Source organism: Pan troglodytes, chromosome 11 (genome assembly GCF_028858775.2).
Source record: "Pan troglodytes isolate AG18354 chromosome 11, NHGRI_mPanTro3-v2.0_pri, whole genome shotgun sequence".
Lineage (NCBI taxonomy): Eukaryota > Metazoa > Chordata > Mammalia > Primates > Hominidae > Pan > Pan troglodytes.
In genome coordinates this window covers 59,679,340-59,700,483 of record NC_072409.2, presented here as the reverse complement: position 1 = coordinate 59,700,483, position 21,144 = coordinate 59,679,340, and the positions used below count along the sequence as shown (strand labels likewise).

The 21,144-nt window shown below is 43.9% G+C and overlaps 1 protein-coding gene across 11 annotated transcripts in view; it reads right to left on the bottom strand.

Moving 5' to 3' along the window:
• The window catches only part of TJP2 (tight junction protein 2), a 133,211-nt gene that overhangs the window by 75,576 nt on the left and 36,491 nt on the right, over nt 1-21,144 (bottom strand). Inside the window, exon 1 of one of the 11 annotated variants that reach the window (XM_003312128.5) lies at nt 5,203-5,580. The exons of 5 other annotated variants lie outside the window; for them this stretch is intronic. In XM_003312128.5, coding sequence (XP_003312176.3) covers nt 5,203-5,262 — 60 coding nt within the window. In that variant the 5' untranslated portion in view covers nt 5,263-5,580. 5 more of the 11 variants (XM_520061.7, XM_054658163.2, XM_009456697.4 and 2 more) reach the window with 5 other exon arrangements.

Here is a 21,144-nt window from a genome sequence, read left to right as displayed (position 1 = left end):
ATGGCGTGAACCCGGGAGGTGGAGCTTGCAGTGAGCCGAGATCGCACCACTGCATTCCAGCCTGGGCGACAGAGCGAGACTCCGTCTCAAAAAAAAAAAAAAAAAAAAGAAAAAGAAAAAGAAAAAAGTAATTTACTTTCACCACCACCGCTGTTACTGCACCCCCATACAGTAACTGTAGGAAAACAAAATAGAAACCATAACCACTGATATTCTAATTGAGCTAAAAGGTAAAATAAACATTCATTATAACAAAATGTATCTGACTATGGTCTGCAATATACAATGGTGTGTAAATGGTTAAGGAAAGCTACATTACGTTTTTCAGGTTAAAAAACCTGATTTAACTTTAACCATCTGGCAGAGGCACTAAACAAACATCTGTGCTGATTTTAAATGACTAAAGTACAAGTTACTAATTGAAAGCTTAGGATTTCTCATAAATGGTGTGAACACACACATCACTAGAGAGTCTACTGAAACAGTATTTTCTCTTCTCCTTGATTCATTCGCCTGCCATGAGCATGCATCTCTCCAGGTCAAAGCAGGGATACTTGTTTTCTACCTCAAGGCTTCCTGTTCCTACGAAAATCCTTGTTAAAGCCTATTTTACAGACCAATACAAGCTTCATATTAAAAAAAAAATAAGAAAAAAAGAAAAAAAAACTCATCCAGTTGGCATTCTTCTGAAAGACTTTGAGAAATTAAATGCATTTACAGGTGAGGCTGTTTGGCTGTCCACATTCTTCGGCAATGAATCATGAGCAAGAGTCACTTGATAATACACTGATGTCCTTCATCAGTGCCAAAATACTTCCTCCCCTATCACTCTACCATATCAAAAATATCATACCAACAGACCTTGAAAAACTGCAGAATGGCTTGTGGAAGCAGAGAAAGGAATGAGAATTGGGCCAGACGTTAAAACAAACAGCTAGCTCTACAAATACGCTGTCTGCAACCACATCTAAGAGATCTGAGTGGATAAGAGCAGGATGCACACGCTTAAGACAGAAAGTCCATCAAATTCAACTTTCCTGGCTATTCTGGGCCATTCTGTGTTTGACTTTCTTGAAGGCGTGGTCAAGGTATACCAGGCTCTCTATAAGTAAGCACCACACTCATATTTTAAGCAGTATTATGCACACCTCAGATGTCAAGGGCTAGCTTTACCATTTTTGCCTTAGCCTCATATTACTCATTCCCAGAGTTGATAATTTTTCTTAAAGCAAACTCACTGCTTTACTTAATATTTATTTTTGCCTCATTCTAAGCAATCTAGCCATGAAATAAATGGATGTGGTAGCTGGTTTTCTGTTTTTATTCCTAACATATAATATTCATGCATCATAATTGAAAAATAGAATATGTATCTCTCTGCACCACCTGTAAGTCTGTCTGTATACCAGACTTTGGAAAGCACTGTTTTGGGGATAGCATAAAAGGTAGAGAAAATGCTTTATTAAATGATTAGGTATTTTGGGGGTATGATAGTCCTTACTCTGTCTCCTCTGAGAGCTCACAGGTTATCTAGGATGATGAAGCTTTGGTTGTTTAATGGCCAGCTGGATGATAGAGACACCAATCCCTTTAAAAAACAGAATGGAACCGTCACTGTTATGGGTAGCCATTGCCCCAGCTTCTGCAGGTCTTCTGGGGCTCTAGCTGTCAGTCACCCAGTTCTAAGAAGTGCTTTTCCTAATCAAATGGAAAAAGTGGAAGCAGACACTCTCCAACTCGGAACTCTGCCTCTCACACTACAATGTATGCAGCATACTAGCTCAACTGCTTTCCTAGGTACCATCCAAAATTAAAACTAGTGGCCGGGCACGGTGGCTCACTTCCGTAATCCCAGCTACTTCGAAGGCTGAAGCAAGAGAACCGCTTGAACCCGGGAGGCAGAGGTTGCAGTGAGCCAAGACCGCACCACCACACTTCAGCCTGGGCAACAGAGCAAGACTCCATCTCCAAAAAAAAACCAAAAAAACAAAAATTAAATTAAAACTAGCTACTGCAATACTGCATATTGGATTTCCATGCCTGAATTTTTTTTTCCATTGCTATCACACAGTCTTTTCAAAAAGTTTAATAGTAATACCACCTTAGACCCTCCCAAATTCACTTTCTATATGGGCATCTACTAAAAAGGCTGATTGCAAAAATTCCTATGAGGGAGAAACAGGCCCTAAATAGCTTTTTAAAACTTAACAAAGTTCACATAACCATTGATGTGTTTAACCCACTAAATGGGTGTTAAATCTAACCTCTGAGTCTATGTTTCTGACCCTAACCCTTGGATTTAGGATCAAGACACAAACTCAGTAAAACACCAGAGAAAACTGTTCTGCTTCCCTCCACTCCCATCTGGGGCAATCTCACCCTCAGACACCACCATATACCAAATCACCTTCTCTGGAAAATCAAGGCTGGTTGGTCCAACAACTGTTGGGCCCCTGATTACTGCTTAGAGTCAAATCAATGAGGCATGTTATTGGGAATCAGCTCTCAACCTAGATAAATTCATCTGTAGCCACAACTGCTTAATGGGATTCGTTCTAGAGATGAGGCAAGGAATTCCCCGGTGGCTCATATTGTTGGTAGAATATGTTGAAAGTTTCAGCAGTGATTTCGAACCCTTCTACCGCTTCACCCCGCCCCCACCACACCCAAACTTCATGCCTCTCCCCAACCAAGTCTGCATGACTTTTTAAATTACTATTTATATTACTACACATATTATTGTACACAGGACTAAAGTGGCCCCGCCTAGTTTCAATAACTTGTGTCTCGTAAAAAGATAACCTTCTTAAGGAGAGAAAACCTTGCTAAACTCAAAATCTCCCTTGCCTTCAGCAGTATGCAGAAAGTTCTCACACTTGTCCTGAAGAGAAATGGTTGGCTGTGAACTTTTGTCAGTGTACAAAGAACTAGATCAAAAGTTAAATGTAGGCAGAAGTCATTGCAAATGCAATTCCCCCGGGGGTGATGTAAAAATTCATTGGTCTTAAGCCTATGAATGCCTCAAAAATAGTTATGGGGTGGGATGTTTACTGGGAAACTGGTTCGCTTCTTTTGTAGGGAAAGTCAAGTCATTTAATACATGAGGGATTTCTATGACTTCCCCCCACCCAAAGCTTCGTTATGGCCTTCAAGGCCTTTCAACAGAGTGTGAACAACAACTCTTTCAGTTTTTTCCTGGACACCTACCTGGCACCTCCTACTTGTATCTTTAGATCTCACCTCCCTTATCAACCCAGGACCCAACACTTAAGAGTTTTCAGCACCCGTTTTGTTCCTATTACTAGCTACCACCATTTACGTAGCATCCACCACATGCCTTGTACTCTCTGTCATTTCATTCAGACCTCACTCAGCCTGGTGAGGTGGGCGCATTACTGGCCCCATTTTCTATAGTGGCTTGCTCGGGTGAGGTGACTGTTCAAATGCCCTTTATTCCTAGCAAGAATCCCCTGAAGGGAATGCATATAGGACCAATCCCACTCTTTGCTAAATTTCTGTATTGCAGAGTGTGCATCGGCATCATACATTCCCTCCCTCAGTCTCAGGAATCCCGACAGAGATTGCAGAGTAAAGTCTAACAGTTTCAGGTCCACTAGACCCCTAAATGCAGAAATTGAATCTTGTTCATCTTTGTATCCCCCACAGTGACTGGCAGGAGTAGGGGCTCATTCAGTATTATAATATCTGGATGGTACTGAAAAAGTTACAGCAGCATTTCAGAGGGGAAAAGTTCCCCTTCATCAATCTGCATAAGTAGCTCTGAAAAGAAATAAAGTGGCCCCACTGCAGAAGTAGTTCTGAAAAAAAACACAAGAAACACCTCAAAAGCCACCGGTGCTTTAGTAAAGCTCCTCCGCTTCTGCCATCTCCCCACAATGAGGAAGCTCCAGTACCCTGTCCATATTTCTAAATGGCACTCATCGGATTCTTAATGAGTTGCAGGCTTTCCCAACGGGACTGTGTGACAGAGCCACGCTCTTGCTCATCTGCGTAATCCCCACACTGAAGTGGAGTTGTTCATGAAAACTTACTAAATAATCAAATTTCATCCTCTCAAGCAGGATATGCAGTGGTACTTTGCTACAAATACATTTACCACTACGAATTTCTCACTTCAAGCGATCTCCTGCCCAGGTGTGTGCTCTCAGAAAATTACATCTCTTTCTGAATTACGCTGGCAAAGGTGGACCTGTTTTCCCAAAAGGACCGTCAGCACACCCAGCACAGACCACCTGGGGAGCTGAAGAAAACGACCTCCCTCCCTCCTCCCCGCTGGGATTCCCCGGGCTGAGAGCGTGAGTGAGAAGCGCAAGGCAGTTTCTACCATGGGATGACTCTCCGCTGGGAACTTCAGGGAAACCACAACCATCATTACTCAGGCCAGACAGCTGCCAGAAAAGCAGCCTAGCCTAAGAACTGAAGCTGAAATAGAGGTGGGAGGCTGTATTCCATTACTAAGCGCGGGAGCACTCACTCCCAAGTTTGTCCACATTTCAAGAATGTTAAAACCCTGTGGTAGAAATCCCTGATTATTTATAACTTAAACTACCGTGTAAAAGCAGAAACTTGACAAATGAAGACATAAAAAGAACTGGTGACAGGCAGGCTAGTACTAGAATACAAAGCATTCATCACACTCCTCTTTTGTGGGTCCTTCCAAACCTCCATCCCCATTCCCTACTGGGGAAAAAAAAAAAAAAAAAAAAACTTTTACTTCTATTACAGACGCAGCTGATTGAAAGGGAAAAGGGATTCTGCTCTGTGATGAGTTTTCAGTTTCTCTCACGTACACAAGCCTGTAACTTTGCATCAATACCGAGTGTGGTTTGAAATAGAGAAGGAAAACACAAAGACATGCAAGCGACACAACAGACACGAGATGCCTCCAAGCCAGCAGAAATCCAGGACACCGGGTTCAAGACAGTGTCCCCTACTCGCGCCTTAATCTCCAGCCCAAGTGACTTCAGAGTAAAGGTTCCAGGAGCCCCGGAGGCCACGAGTCATCAGCCCGGACGGTGAAACCTACCCCTCCCCTGCGTCCCACGTCCGGATGGGAGAACCCCAGCTTCCTACGGCGCATCGGGGAACAACTTCAGAGCAGCACGCGAGCAGAGCCCCCAGCGCTCCCACGCTCACGCTCACGACCCTCCTCCCAACCGCGCGGCACAAGGAGGCACTTACGCGGAGCCAACCTGACAGCTCCCGCCGGGGCGGAAACCCGCGGTCTCCTCGCACCGGCATTTCGGACGCAGGTCCCGCGTAGGCGCGCAGCTCCGGACCCCGCTTCTGCTTCTGCTCCTGCTCCTACTCCTCCTGGGCACCACCGGACAGTGCTCTGACCCGCAGCCCAACCGCCGGGGTGCCGACCCGCGGGGACCCACCCCTTTGTCCCTCCTCCCGCGGCGGCGGCGGCGTCAGCCCGCCCCCGACCCGAGCGTGGCGCCTCCGCGCTGGCCGCCCGGCCCGGGAAACTGTCAAATTGGCCGCTACCACCCACGCGCCTGCCGGGGAAGGGCTCGCCGGCGCCGCGCCTTCGAGGCTCCCGCGGCGAACCGCGTCACGCGCGACTCCTGGCCGGGGGCGGGAGGCGGCGGCGGCGGCGGCAGGAGAAGCCCAAGGCCCGAGCGGCCCGCAGCCCCCACGCCTGCACCCCTCCACCCCCGCCAGCCCGATGGTTCGCTCCGCGGCGTACACTGGAGCAAGCAGGTCCCGCTCCGAGCGCGCGCGCGCTCTGGGAAGTGCTGCAAGTTTGGAGACCTGGAGTGAGCTCCGGGCGCTGCTGGCCCGACTGTCCGCGGTGTTTCCCCGATGAGGTCGCGGGGGCATCCTGTAGGAAGACTTTTTGGCGAGGTTCGCAGGGCCTCACACAGGCAGCTTCAGTTCTCCTACGAAGAGTCGAACTGGGAAAACCTCAAAGTTTTAGGTCCTGTCTAGAGGCCTGCCCGGCTAACCAACACATACACGGCCTTGTACCCCACATTTCTCAGCCCAACAACTGCCTACCCGAATTCCGAGGGTATAAGATGTTCGTATTAAATATTAAAACAGGACTTTTCAGGACAATATATTCCAGGTTATCTCTTTGGCACATTTCCAACAACTCCAATAAAGAGATTGAAACTCCTCTCCCATCATCAGCTTATAAAAGGTTGCCAGCAGGTCACAAGTGCTTATCTGACAGGATTCATCTAATGCAATTCAGTGTGCTTATTCGTTTCGAAGTCCTCCATGTGCAAAGAATTGTGCAGTGACGTTAAGTGTCTTTATTTTAAGAGCATATAAATTAATTTGGAGAATCCAAACAGGTACCGATTAAAAATATAACCTTGGGTTTGAAATCTTAAAAAACCATCTTGTAAGAGAATAGTTTTGCCTGCCCTGCTCTTCCCTTAATTGGAAAGCAAAACTCGTCCTAGGCTCACAAGTAGAAGGTAAAAGGTGTGGTCTGTCCCAGAGGAGATGCAGATGCTGGGCTCTCTCCCTGAAAAGTTGCTTCACTTCCTGCCTGATCAAAACAAGTCTAGAAGTTTCGTGGAAAAACAAGTCCAGTAGATGCCTCTCCAGAAGTGTTATGCTTCTGGGCTCCTTTGGAGTAACTAAGTCCACGCCTCTGGATAAAAAGCACTGTGAGTAACGTTTCCCACTTTGCCTCGAGTCTCCAGACTTAGACATTTTGGTTGTATTCCTGATGTAAGGCATTGCTCTCCTGATCTAAGCACCTATTTATAAAATGTTTCCCAAATCTGGCCAGGCACGGTGGCTCATGCCTGTAATCCCAGCACTTTGGGAAGGCAAGGCAGGAGAATCACTTGAGCCCACGAGTTTGAGACCAGTCTGGGCAACATAGTGAGACCCCATCTCTATTTTTTAAAAATTGTTTTAATCAAAAAAAAGGAAAAAAAATAAAATATTTCCCAAATTAGGTGGTGCTGACTAATAAAAATGATAGCACTTGAAAGGTGGCCACACCTTAATGATGTGGGCTTAGAGCCACTAACATTTAAAAAATAATCCAGAATGTGGCAGTTACATCTACTAACTGATTTCCTTTTTTCTCTCTAGAACGGCACTGTTCAATAAGATGACCACTTGCCACCAGTAAGTGTTTACATTTACATGTAAATTAACTAAAATTAGAGGAAATGACAAATTCAGTTCTTCAGTCACACTTGTCTCATTTCAAGGGCTCAGAAGCCACATGTGGCTAATAGCTACCCTATTGGACAGTGCAAATATAGAATATTTCCATCAATGCAGAAAGTTCTGTTGGACTGCACTACTCGAAATGATGAAATATTTATAGACAAACTCCATTCTTCTGGCACAACACCTGACAGATGATAAGCATTCAGTAAATGGTTGTTAGAAACACGGTTCAGTTGATATATTAGCTTTTTTGCTGGTGGCAGTGTAAATCAATACAACTCTTTGGAGAAACAATTTATTAGTCATCTTCTTCACATGTGGGTTTGCACATTTTAACCCCACCCCTAGAATGTGTTTATCCAAAGAACTTCTACTCGGCAGGGCGCGGTGGCTCATGCCTGTAATCCCAGCACTTTGGGAGGTCGAGGCGGACAGATCGCGAGGTCAAGAAATCAAGACCATCCTGGCCAACATGGTGAGACCCCATCTCTACTAAAAATAACAAAAATTAGCTGGGCATGGTGGCGCACGCCTGTAGTCCCAGCTGTTCAGGAGGCTGAGGCAGGAGAATCGCTTGAACCCAAGAGGCGGAGGTTACAGTGAGACGAGATTGCACCACTGCACTCCAGCCTGGTGACAGAGCGAGATTCCGTCTCAAAAAAAAAAAAAAAAATCTTCTACTCAACAGGTACTTACTGAACACCTCTGTCAACCCCTTGATAAAATACTCAGGATCCTGCCTTAGGAAACTCAGTCTATTGCAGTAGACAATCAACAAGTAATGATAAACTGTGTAAGCACTGAGATTCCTGGCAGGCTCAGAGTGGTCTAGCAGGAGAGACTTAGGGAAGGCTTTCCAGAGATGGGGTTGCTTATACATTCTAAAGGAGAGGTCGGAATGAGTTTTTAAGACACAAAGAAGGAAAAAAGCCTTCCAGGTAAGGGGAATAAATAACACAGAGAGAAGTAAGGAAGGAAGAGACAGCAGGCTTACTCTTGAGGTGCCAGAAGGTGAAGTTGCCCAGGCAGGTATAAAGATGGATTTGACAGTTGGTGGGGGACAGGGGTTGGGGGGGAGGAGAATGTTAGTAAGAATGACAAGACGGGCAAAAAATGCATTTTTGTGGGAATGCAGGTGAGAGATGACGTGGCTATGAAGTTAGGCAGTGTTAGACAAAAGGGAGCCAGATTCTAGAGAAACTAAGGAAGTAGATCAGCAGGCTGGATGACTGCCTGACTAGATATGGGGAGACGTGAGCGGGAAGTGAGCCTACGCTGACTCTCAGGTTTCTGGCTTACTTAAAGGAGATGACGGTGGCTTTTATCAAAACAGAACACAGGAGTGGGAGCAGATCTTGGGAGGAGCTTGAAGAAGGATGATGAGTTTAGTTACAGACTGATTTTCAAGTGCTATGGGTCATCCAGGTGAAAATGTTCAGTAATTTAACAAATATGTATCAAGTGTCTCCTATGTGCTAGGCACTGATGAGTATTTGAGTAGAGAGATTTGGGAGTGATTTGGGTATCATCAATGTATCATAAAAGTTGAAGTCTTGGGAGGGGACAATCCCACATTCAGAGACATGATGTAGATTAAGCCAAGAGAGGACTAAGGACAGGACTCATCTCTGGGAATGCCAATATTTAGGGGGCAGACTTGAGTTGCCAGAACAGAGACCAAAGAGGAGCTGCCAGAAAGGAAAGAAAACGCTTCTGGAGGAGAGTGTCCAAAAAGCCAAGGAAAGAACAAACTTCAGGAAAGAGGGAGAGGCCAACAACATGGAATTTCGAGGAGGTCAATTAAGGTAAGAACTGATGATGTTCATTAAGTGGAGGACCACTGCTTATCTTGGCCAGAGCTTTTCAATGGAAAGATACGACTGGAGGTTAGATTACAGAGGATGACTAGGTGTGAGGCAGCACTTCACTATATGCCTATATCTAATAATGAATGATGGAAACCACCAATGTCCAATGATGGTGGGCTGGGCTATTAAATTACAGTAAATCAACATAATTGGCATAGCAGACCATCATTTAAAATTGTAATAAGGAAGTCTATACAACAAGGAGAATGATAATGCTATAATTATCAACAAAAAAACACAAATTACATCTAATGTATGATGATGACAGTGATAAAATTATAAAAAAATAAAAACTGGAAAGTATGCAAAAAAATGACTTCATGAAAAGACAGGCTTGTGCATATATTTTTCTTTTTAAATTTATTTATTGTTTGTGCAATGGACAATTTTTTTCAACTTTTCAGTGTATATTACAATATATAAGGTCTCTGAAATAGGTTGGTCAGCTGGGTGCAGGGGCTAATGCTTGTAATCCCAGCACTTTGGGAGGCTAGACGGGAGGATTGCTTGAGCCTAGGGATTTGAGTCCAGCCTGGACAACATAGTGAGATTCTGTCTCTATAAAAAATAATAATAAAATAAAATTACCTGGGCATGGTAGCATGTGCCTGTAGTCCCAGCTACTGGAGGACTGAGGGGAGAGGATTGCTTGAGCCCAGGAGTTTGAGGCTGCAGTAAGCTATGACTGCACCACTATACTGCAGCCTAGGTGACAGAGAGAGACACTGTCTCAAAAAATAAGAAATAAGTTGGTCAGAAGACCTTAATGAGATAAACTAAATGCCTTTTAGTCATATTTTCTCAAGAATGTGGAGATCTTAAGAAACACATATCTGTGTGTGTGTATATATATATATGTATATATCTGCAATATGGTTATAAAGTATCATCAACTGGGAGCAAAGAAAACTAACACTGAAAAGTTTACAAGTTCAGCTGGGTACGGTGGCTCACGCCTGTAATCCCAGAACTTTGGGAGGCCGAGGCGGGTGGATCAACTGAGATCAGGAGTTCGAGACCACCCTGACTAACATGGTGAAACCCCGTCTCTACTAAAAATACAAAAAAATTAGCTGGCGTGGTAGCAGGCGCCTGTAGTCCCAGCTACTTGGGAGACTGAGGCAGGAGAATCACTTGAACTTGGGAGGTGGGGGTTTCAGTAAGCCAAGATCACGCCACTGCACTCCAGCCTGGGCGACAAGAGTGAAACTCCATCTCCCCCCCCAAAAAAAAAAAAAAAGAGAAAAGTTTACAGGTTCACCAAACAATTTAGTTAACGTGTACACTGTAAAGTAGACTGGAATCGTAACTCTCCTTTAACAAACCTTTCTTGAATGCCTACCATATACCCTGGGGTAGCTATACAGAAGATAATGACAATTGATAAAAGGGAGCCTGCTCACAGTGTGTTGAAGACAACGATATGTAAACACATTGTGACACGTTAGGAGAATTGCTCAACTACAGAGATGACTAAAGTGCTGAGGCAGCAGCTAAAACTCCGCCAGAAGGACCTGATGTTTTTTCAGTAAAGGCCTTGTGTCCTCCCCCGTCCCCGCCCCCACTTCCAGGTAGCCTCATCTCCTCTCCTGGCTCCACCCATCTTCCTCAGTCCAAACACCAGTTAACAATAACCACCAGGTTCACCTGCAGGCTTCCTCCCACAATAATCACCCCACTCAATGGCCCCTGTGATTACCTCCAGGAGAGCGGCATCTAACGTTCTGCTTCCCCCTTATGCTTTCACTTTTAGTTATTATATATTACTTTCTTCTTTCTTTTTTTTTTTGAGACAGTTTCGCGCTTGTTGCTCAAGCTGGATTGCAATGTGCAATGGCGCCGTCTTAGCTCACTGCAACCTCTGCCTCCCGGGTTCAAGCGATTCTCCTGCCTCAGCCTCCTGAGTAGCTGGGACTACAGGCGCCCACCACCACACCTGGCTAATTTTTGTATTTTTAGTAGAGATGGGGTTTCACCGTGTTGGCCAGGATGGTCTCGATCTCCTGACCTCAGGTGATCCACCTGCCTCAGCCTCCCAAAGCGCTGGGATTACAGGCATGAGCCACCACGTCCTGCCCTCATGATCACTTTCAAAGTTTGTTAAAGTCCTCCTCTTTTTTCTTTTTTGGGGGTGGGGGTAATTAACTTGTACACTTCCCAGATCCTAAATAGCTTCGACACTGTTTTCAGTTGTACACAGAGCTGCTTCTAATGCCATATGCCCTCTGACACCCACCCCCAAGAAATAATAGACCTGTGAATTGAGATGCTCCTCATTCCAATACATGATGGTTCTAGAAATAGAGAACAAAGCTGACTTTATAGCAATCATAGATGTATAAAGATTACAAAGACAGCAAAGTATTTTCAAGCTATCTTCCAGCACAGAGGAACACATTCTAAACCACTCTAAGAACTCTCAGACCTCCTCCATCTTTTGGGCAACTGAAGATTCTTGCTTTTCCTTTAGAAACATTCAGTGGATCACTCATAAGTAATTTTCAGACTACCTGTCTTTCATAAGTAATTTTCAGACTACCTGTCTTCAGGATTGTTCCCACATCTTGATATTATGTAGAAAGAACAAAGCTGCTCTAAATTGCCACTTTTCAATTATTTTAGGTTGGTGCAACAGTAATTGCGGTTTTTGCCATTAAACCCAACATGTTGGCATCTACGTTTCTAGTATCTCAAAGAACAGAACAAATTTTCATGCAGACATTCTTCTTCTTTTTTTTTTTTTTTTTTTTGACAGACTCTCGCTCTCTTGCCCAGGCTGGAGTGCAGTGGTGCAATCTTGGCTCACCATAACCTCTGCCTCCCAGGTCCAAGCAATTCTCGTGCCTTAGCCTCCCAAGTAGCTGGATTACAGGCATGTGCCACCATGCCCAGCTAATTTTTGTATTTTTAGTAGAGGTGGAGTTTCACCACGTTGGCCAAGCTGGTCTTGAACTCCTAGCCTCAATTGATCTGCCTGCTTCAGCCTCCTGGCCTCCCAAAGTGCTGGGATTACAGACGTGAGCCACCACACCAGGCCAGGTAGACATTCTTCTATTTATTAAAGCAAGTAACTTAAGGTGTAAGGCTATTTACATTGTTCCATAGTTACTAAAAACTATTTTCATTTTTGTTAATTTTTTAGACCACTGAGTTTTGCAAGAATAAGGTGCTCATTATAAAGCATCTGAGGAGTTCAGAAGAGCACCAAGAAATTTAAAAACTAAAGTCCTAATACCTGTCTTCGACATTAGGTGAACATTCCAGACATAAATACAGACAGAAGACCACATGGATGACTATCAAGAAACGAAAAATGTTTACAAAAATGAGATCCTACTACAGTATTATTTTTATTTATTTATTTTTATTTTTATTTTTTTGAGACAGTCTTGCTGTTGCCCAGGCTGGGGTGCAGTGGCATGATCTAGGCTCACTGCAACCTCCGCCTCCTGAGTTCAAGCAATTATCCTGCCTCAGCCTCCCAAACTGGGATTACAAACATGTGCCACCACGCCCAGCTAATTTTTCTGGGGTTTTTTTTTCGTAGAGACGGGGTTTCACCATGTTGGCCAGGCTGGTTTTGAACTCCTGACCTCAAGTGATTCTCCCGTCTTGGCCTCCCAAAGTGCTAGGATTATGGGCGTGAGCCACTGCACCCAGCCTATTTTATTTATTTTTCAGAAAAAGTCTCACTCTGGCCCAGGCTGGAGTGCAGTGGCACAATCATAGCTCACAGCAACCTCCAACTCCTGGGCTCAAGCAGTCCTTCCACCTCAGCCTCCCAAGTGGCTGGGACTACAGGCCCATGCCACCAGGCCTGGCTAATTTTTTAAAAAATATATTTTTAAGGCTGGGCAGGGTGGCTCACGCCTGTAATCCCAACACTTTGGGAGGCAGATCACTTGAGGCCAGGAATTCAAGACCAGCCTGGCCAACATGGTGAAACCCCGTCTCTACTAAAAATACAAAACTTAGCTAGGAATGGTGGCGCATGCCTGTAATCCCAGCTACTCAGAAAAAAAAATTATTTTTAGTAGAGATGAGGTCTTGCTATGTTGCACAGGCTGGCCTCAAACTCCTGGCTTCTAGCTATCCTCCTACCTTGGTCTCCCAAAGTGCTGTGATTACAGGCATGAGCCACGGTGCCTGGCCCTGTGTTGTTTTAATTAAAAACAGTAAATAAGGTTAGGCAGATGGCTCACGCCTGTAATCCCAGCACTTTGGGAGGCCAAGATGGGAGGATTGTTTGAGCCCAGGAGTTCAAGACCAGCCTTGGGCAACATAGCAAGACCTGATCTCTACAAAAAACAGCTAGGCCTGGTGGTACACACCTGTAGTTCCAGCTACTTGGGAGGCTGAAGCAAGAGGATGGCTTGAGCCTGGAAGGCAGAGGCTGCCTAGCCGAGATCGTACCACTGCACTCCAGCCTGGGTGCCAGAGCAAGACCCTGCCTCAAAAAAAATAAAAAAGAATTAGCTGTGCAATTCAGAGTCAGCTATGGCCTGAACGGATTAAGAAGCTGGGGTGCCCTAGACTGGTGTTTGGGGAGAGTCCTGGGTTGGAAGGAGATGACTGTAGTCTAGGCCGACCACATGCAGACTCCTAGGTGACTTATAGGGCTCATCTGGGTGTGCTCAGGCTGGTGGGCAGAGGCCACGGTGGTGCTCCGCCTGGGGCTGAGGCAGAGCGTAACCCTGATCCACTCCTGGAAAGCCAAGAAGCATCCTATGGCACACATTCTAGTTTAGACATACCTGCTGGGGAGCGTGCTTTGCAACATGGAGGAGGGAGCACTTCTTCCTGGCAGGACACCCTGGGTCCTCAGAGGCACTCCAAGGTGCTCCAAAGTATGACAGCTTTTACTATTTTACTGCTGTTTACACTGCAGAATATATGAAAGCCACACTCTCTTTTCGGGGATAGAGACCCCTTGTTAGCCCTCCACTGAGAAACAAACAAACAGAAGCAGAAACTCTGATAAACAATGATTGACTAAATGCATATTCTGTGCCAAGAGCTTTTCATATACTATACTAAGTCATTCAATGTAGTGACTATATAGTCAGTATTCTTGCCCCTGCTTTATACGTGAAGAAACTATGCTTCAGAGAAAGCAGCTTGCCCATGGTCGTCCTCAAGCAGATGGAATCCAAACCCACCGGGCATGGTGGCCACACCTGTAATCACAGCACTTTGGGAGACCAAGGTGAGAGGATCACATGAGCCCAGGAGTTCAAGACCAGCCTAGGCAACATAGGAAGACCCTGTCTCTACAAAAAATAAAAATAATAAAAGTAAATGAGCCAGCGTGATGGCACACACCTGAAGTCCCAGCTTCTCCGGAGGCTGAGACAGAAGGATCACTTGAGTCCAAGAGGTTGAGGCTGCAGTAGCCGTGATTGTGCCACTGCCCTCCAGCCTCAGTGACAGACTGAGACCCTGTCTCAAAAAAAGAAAGAATCCAGCCAGGCGCCGTGGCTCAAGCCTGTAATCCCAGCACTTTGGGAGGCCAAGGCAGGCGGATCACTTGAGGCCAAGAGTTCAAGACCAGCCTGGCCAATGTGGTGACACCCCCGTCTCTACTAAAAATATAAAAATTAGCCGGGCATAATGATGGGCGCCTGTAATCCCAGCTACTCGGGAAGCTGAGGCAGGAGAATCGCTTGAACCTGGGAGGCGGAGTTTGCAGTGAGCCAAGATCGCACCACTACACTCCAGCCTGAGCAACAGAGCAAGACTCCATCTCAAAAAAAAGAAAAAAAATCCAAGTCCAGGTCTGTCAGATTCAAAGCCCATTCACTTCCCGGCTTTCCGGCCCCTCTATTCTTTGCCTCTACCCAGTAAAACAATTGCATGGGGTGGGAGGAGAGGTGTGGCTGTTATTGTTGCTTTCCTTTTAGCTTCTTTTAACAGAATGCAAGACGATTTTTGCTCTCGCAGCAACTAAAGTGAGTTTTATCCAAGCAATGCTGGGGAATCAAGTTTGTGAAACTCTTCCTATGAAATATTAAAAAGGTCAATGCCACAAATGCGATTTGACTCCAACGAGAGAATCCTTGATTCAAATGCCGTTCTATTGTCTAACTGAGTTTCAGAGCTCCCTTCACCCCCAAAATACTTTAAGAAAAACACTTCAGTAAACAAAAATTTTCACTAAATAAAAAGGCCCTTCTCTCAGGGGCTCTAAGAGGGAATATAAGGTGAGCAAGGCCCAGGGGACTGTCCAGTACTCTGGGGAAACCAGAGGGCCCTCTGCATTCCTGAATTGCTTTAAAAAACGTATCACCAGAATCGGCTAGCTCTAAGAATTCAGGATCCTCGATCAACACAGATTAAAGTTGAAGAGTATCTTAGATTCACAAAGAATTTTCGGATCTGAAAGTGGCCTTAGAAAAAACCTCCAAGCAAATAGCTTTCCAGGGTAGCCATGCAAATTTGCATGGGCCTCTTTAAACAAAGGAAACTGGCCTGGAAAAGGCACCTCCGGGAGATGTTCAATAAAAATTGAAAACGTGGCTCATAAAATTTATGGTTCTATAAGACAGTGTCCTAAATTTCTCTGATGATAGGAATCACCAGAGGCACTTGTTAAAACCAGTGTCCTAGGTCCCTTGCTAGAGATTCCAATTCAGTGGGTCTGAGAAGGGCGTTGGGATCTGACAGCGTTCACATGCCCCCCCAAGGTGATTCTCATCATGGGAGAGGTTTAGGAAATTCTGCTAAAGGGACATCATTACAATTCTCTGACACAAGACAGAAAGATTACAATTTTGAAGTCAGGTAAAACATTTTGAAGTTTAAAAAAATAATTATTTGCAGCTGGGCATGGCAGCTCACGCACGCCTGTAATCCCAGCACTTTGGGAGGGCTGAGGTGGATGGATGGCTTGAGCTCAGGGATTTGAGTTCAGTCTGGGCAACATGGTGAAACCCCATCTCAATTTTTTTTTTTTTTGGAGACAGGGTCTCTCACTCTTTTGCCCAGGCTGGAGTGCACTGATACAATCTCAGGTCACTGCAACCTCTGCCTCCCAGGCTCAAGTGATCCTCCCACCTCAGCCTCTCAAGTAACTGGGAACATAGGCGTGCACCACCATGCCCAGCTAATTTTTGTATTTTGGGTAGAGATGGGGTTTCGCCATGTTACCCAGGCTGGTCTTGAATTCCTGAACTGAGGCAATCCACCTGCCTTGGCCTCCCAAAGTGCAGGGATTACAGGCCTGAGCCACCGCACTCAGCTAAAAATGTTTTAAAATAAAGATACTTTTTAAAAAATAATTATTTGCAAAATGCTGTGTACGTTTTTCAGAAGAAAAGGGTCTGGTCTTACAATTCTTTTTATGTTATTTACATATGTTTGTACAAACACACATTTGGATTTCAGTTTTTAATGTAATTGATAATTGTTTATTCACTCAAACTATACAGTAAGTAGATCACCAAAAAGTGGTAAAGTACAACTAAAATGTCACCATCCAGAGCCAACTACTGAGCACCTTTCCAGGTATCTCTCTGCACAGACAAGTAGGTACATATTGTACACAACTTAGACACCTGGGGTATACACTTGGGATACACCAAATTTGCTCTTTTGCAACCTATTTCTACATAAGAATAGAGTTTGACTATTTGTTTCATGAACTAGATCTATATCACCATTTTTTCTAACTGCATAATATTCCATTTGTATGAATATACCATAATTGGCTGAATAAATACTTTCATTTAAAGTTCTCCTTCAAACTAGTATAGAGGACAATTTAAAAATCAGATGAATGAAACTCCTGATTCATTTAGCATAGATAATGAGGAAATAAGTAGCTTGTAAGACTCATGCAGAATTCATAAGATGTGTTAAGTGTAAACAGTAAGTTGTAAGACATGTAAGATAATAACCTGTAAGATATGTTAAACAGAATAGAATATTCCTGTGTTAAATATAGATTAAAAGAATGAAACAAATGAGAGTTTTACTTATACATACAAAGAAATGGAAGAATGAAATAAATTTTAAATCTTACAATATTTACTTAATAGTAAATTTAATAAATATTTAACTTATAATTGTATTTTACATATAATATATAATACAAAATTATACTTTATGTATATTTATATATAATATATAAAGGCATATATATTCATATATAATATATAAAAATTATATTTATTATATAATACAATTTTATAAAAATATAATTTGTATAATTATATGCTGTTATTTATTTATTTATTTGAGATGGAGTTTTTGCTCTTGTCACCCAGACTGGAGTGCCATGGCATGATCTTCGTTCACTGCAACCTCTGCCTCCTGAGTTCAAGCAATTCTGCCTCACCCTCCCAAGTAGCTGGAATTACAGGCATGCACCACCACGCCGGCTAATTTTGTATTTTTTAGTACAGACAGGGTTCCACCATGTTGGCCAGGCTGGTCTCAAATTCCTGACCTCAGGTGATCCACCCACCTCGGCCTTCCAAAGTGCTAGGATTACAGGCGTGAGCCACCACACCCGGTCAATTATATATTGTTTATATAATATATAATTATATATTGTTTATATAATATATAATTATATATAAAGTATTTTTCTAGATTATGATTTACATTGTTAATAATAGACACTTCATAAATATTAATATATAATAGTGCTCAGTTCATGTTACCCCAAGATTGACAGCTATGTCATTCCTAAATTGATCATCCATAGGTGACATCCATCATGTTCAGTTCTGGCCCCACATATACTCTGCCCCAAAATGTAGATAAAACACAGATCAGGCCGGGCGCAGTGGCTCATGCCTGTAATCCCAGCACTTTGGGAGGCTGAAGCGGATGGATCACGAAGTCAGGAGTTCGAGACCTGCCTAGCCAAGATGGTGAAACCCCATCTCTACTAAAAATAGAAAAATTAGCTGGGTGTGGTGGTGCATGCCTGTAGCCCCAGCTACTTGGGAGGCTGAGGCAGGAGAATGGCTTGAACCCAGGAGGCGGAGGTTGCAGTGAGCCAAGATCATGCCATTGCACTCTAGCCTGGGCAACAAGAGCGAAACTCCATCTTAAACACACACACACACACACACACACACACACATCACTGATGACCTACAGCTATTGGCCAGGCATACTACCTTGCATCCTTCCGACACAGCACGCATGTGCTGACTTCAGATACTTCCCATCCGTTGAAGCCCCTTGTTCAACCTTAACTTTGGTTTTTGTGACCACACCATCAGCAGGGAAAGCTGACACTGCAAGCATAAGGTTCCAGAAGTGTGGATCTCTCACTCCATTTGTATCCTCACCTACCTGTTAGTCTCCATCTGATATGGTTTGGCTGTGTCCCCACCCAAATCTCATCTTGAATTTCCACAAGGTATGGGAGGGACCCAGTAGGAGGTAATTGAATCAAGGGGGCAAGTCTCTCCCATCCTGTTCTCATGATAGTGAATAAGTCTCACGAGATCTGATGGTTTTAAAAAAGGGAGTTTCCCTGCACAAGCTCTCTTCTCTTGTCTGCCACCATGTGAGACGTGCTTTTTACCTTCTGCCATGATTGTGAGGCCTCCCCAGCCATGTGGAACTGTGAGTCCAATTAAACCTCTTTCTTTTGTAAATTGCCCAGCCTTGGGTATGTCTTTATCAGCAGCATGAAAATAGACTAATACACCATCTTTTTCCCCTTGCTTCTCACTATGTTTTCAAGTTGAGTGAATCGTGTGATTTTAACACCTGGTTTTGGTCTCTGAGCTTTTCTGTCCCATGCTCTCTGGGAGAGCTTGCTGGTAAGTCCAGGACTACATCCAGCTAAACTTTTCCACATTCCTAGAGTAGTGAAGGAAAGCAAGCAAGGTGGGGAGTCATAATGAACAAAATCAGGTTTGTAGAAGGTACATCAAATTCTTTGCTAATCTAGGATCTGAAGGCCAGGTTAAACACAAGAGTGAAATCTTTCATTTAATTTCAGGAATGTAGGGAGCTTTCAGCTTTTCCTACCTCCAAAGTCATAAGCTAAGTTTTTGTTTGTTTCTGTTTTTTGTTTTTGTTTTTGTTTTTTGCTGAGCTCTGTCACTGAGACATGATCTAAGTTTTTAAACAAGTCAATCCAGGTTTATTTCCAAAAGATTCAGAAGTCCTTCAGATTTACATTGTAAACACTAAATCACATAAGCAGAATGTTTTTCTATTATTTTTTCCAGAGCCAATCCTAGCTATTCTTCCCAATGACACTTTATTTCTTACATATCTTCTCCCTTCTTGATCGAGTTCTGCCTTTGCTTGAATCATCCTTCAGTTGCTAAAGTATTTTGATTTCTTGTTCTAAGTCTTGGGAAAGCATCCCTCTTTATTGCTATATATATATACACACACTCTAGGAAAAAAAAGAAGAAACACACACACACACACACACACATATATATATTTCTTTCTTTTTTTTTTTTTTTGAGACGGAGTCTCCCTCTGTTGCCCAAGCTGGAGTGCAGTGGCGCGATCTTAGCTCACTGCAACCTCTGCCACCCGGGTTCAAGTGATTCTCCTGCCTCAGCCTCCCGAGTAGCTGGGACTACAGGCGTGTTCCACCACCTGGCTAATTTTTTGCATTTTTGGTAGAGACGGGGTTTCACCGTGTTAGCCAGGATGGTCTCGATCTCCTGACCTCTTGATATGCCCACCTTGGCCTCCCAAAGTGCTGGGATTACAGGCGTGAGCCACTGCACCCAGCCAACTATTACCATATTTATTCTGCTGAGCTACAGCTATCAGAAGAGACAAATGTAACTTTAACAATTTACAAAGCCTCTTTCAAAGCGTATTGACAGAGTTAATTATTTTAAGTAACCAGTCTTAAGATGTGAAGTAAAAATAATTTTATATATGCATAAATGTTTGATTACTTGTATATCAATATTATATTTCAAATATCAATATCAAACAGCAATAATTATAATAAAAATTGTATATATTTTTTCAAACATCACTATTTTATTTTTTTGGAGACAGGGTCTCACTTTGTCACCCAGACTGGAGTACAGTGGCGTAATCTTGGCTCATTGCAGTCTGGACCTCCTGGTCGCAAGTGATGTTATCTTCCTGCCTCAGCACCCCCAAGTAGCTGGGATTACAGGCGCCCGCCACCACACCCAGCTATTTTTTTTTCTTTTTTGTATTTTTTGTAGAGACAGAGTTTCACCATGTTGCCCAGGTTGGTCTCGAACTCCTGAGCTCAAGCAATCTGCCCACCTCAGCCTCCCAAAGTGCTGGGATTACAGGTGTAAACCACCGTGCCCGGCATATTTTTTTCAAATATCAAATAATTTTGATGGGGGGGGGGGGCGGTGAATCCTGCCCAAGGGGATTGCCTAATCTCACTACACAATCAGATTACCTCTAAATGAATAAAAATTTTGACTGAACTGAAAAGTTTTGTCACCAACCATTCAACTGATATGAGTGAAGAATCAAAACCGATGTGAGTGAAGAACCCTCCCATTCCAGCCAGAACTAGAAGCAAATTCTTCATCTCAATTTTATCAGATGAAATGGAAATCATAAGATAAGCTTCCAGCCTGGTGCAGTGGCTCACACCTATAATCCCAACACTTTGGGAGGCTGAAGCAGGAGGATTGCTTGAGGCCAGGGGATGGAGGCTGCAGTGAGCTATGACCATGCCACTGCACTCCAGCCTGGGGAACAGAGCAAGACCCTGTCTTGAAAATAAGAAGAATAAGCTTCCTTAAACAGCAATGTTTAAGGGAAGAGCTAAGGGAAGTGCTTTTATTTAGTGCTGTGCCCAGCCCATAGGACACCTGAAACCACTTACTGGGCCTCTAAGTTTCTGGCATAGGTAGAGGAGAAAGTGTCAGAAGGGCAGGTGATAGTGAGGAAAAGGAACAAAAAGCACAGAGAAGCCTTTTAAGATTTGGCTGTGAAAAGTTAAGAGATCTAGGGCTCTGGGTCAGCTTTTTTTTTTTTTTTTTTTTTTTTTTTGAGGCAAAGTCTTGCTCTGTCCCTCAGGCTGGAGTGCAGTGGCGCCATCTAGGCTCACTGCAACCTCCACCTCCTGGATTCAAGCGATTCTCCTGCCTCAAACTCCCGAGTAGCTGGGATAGCT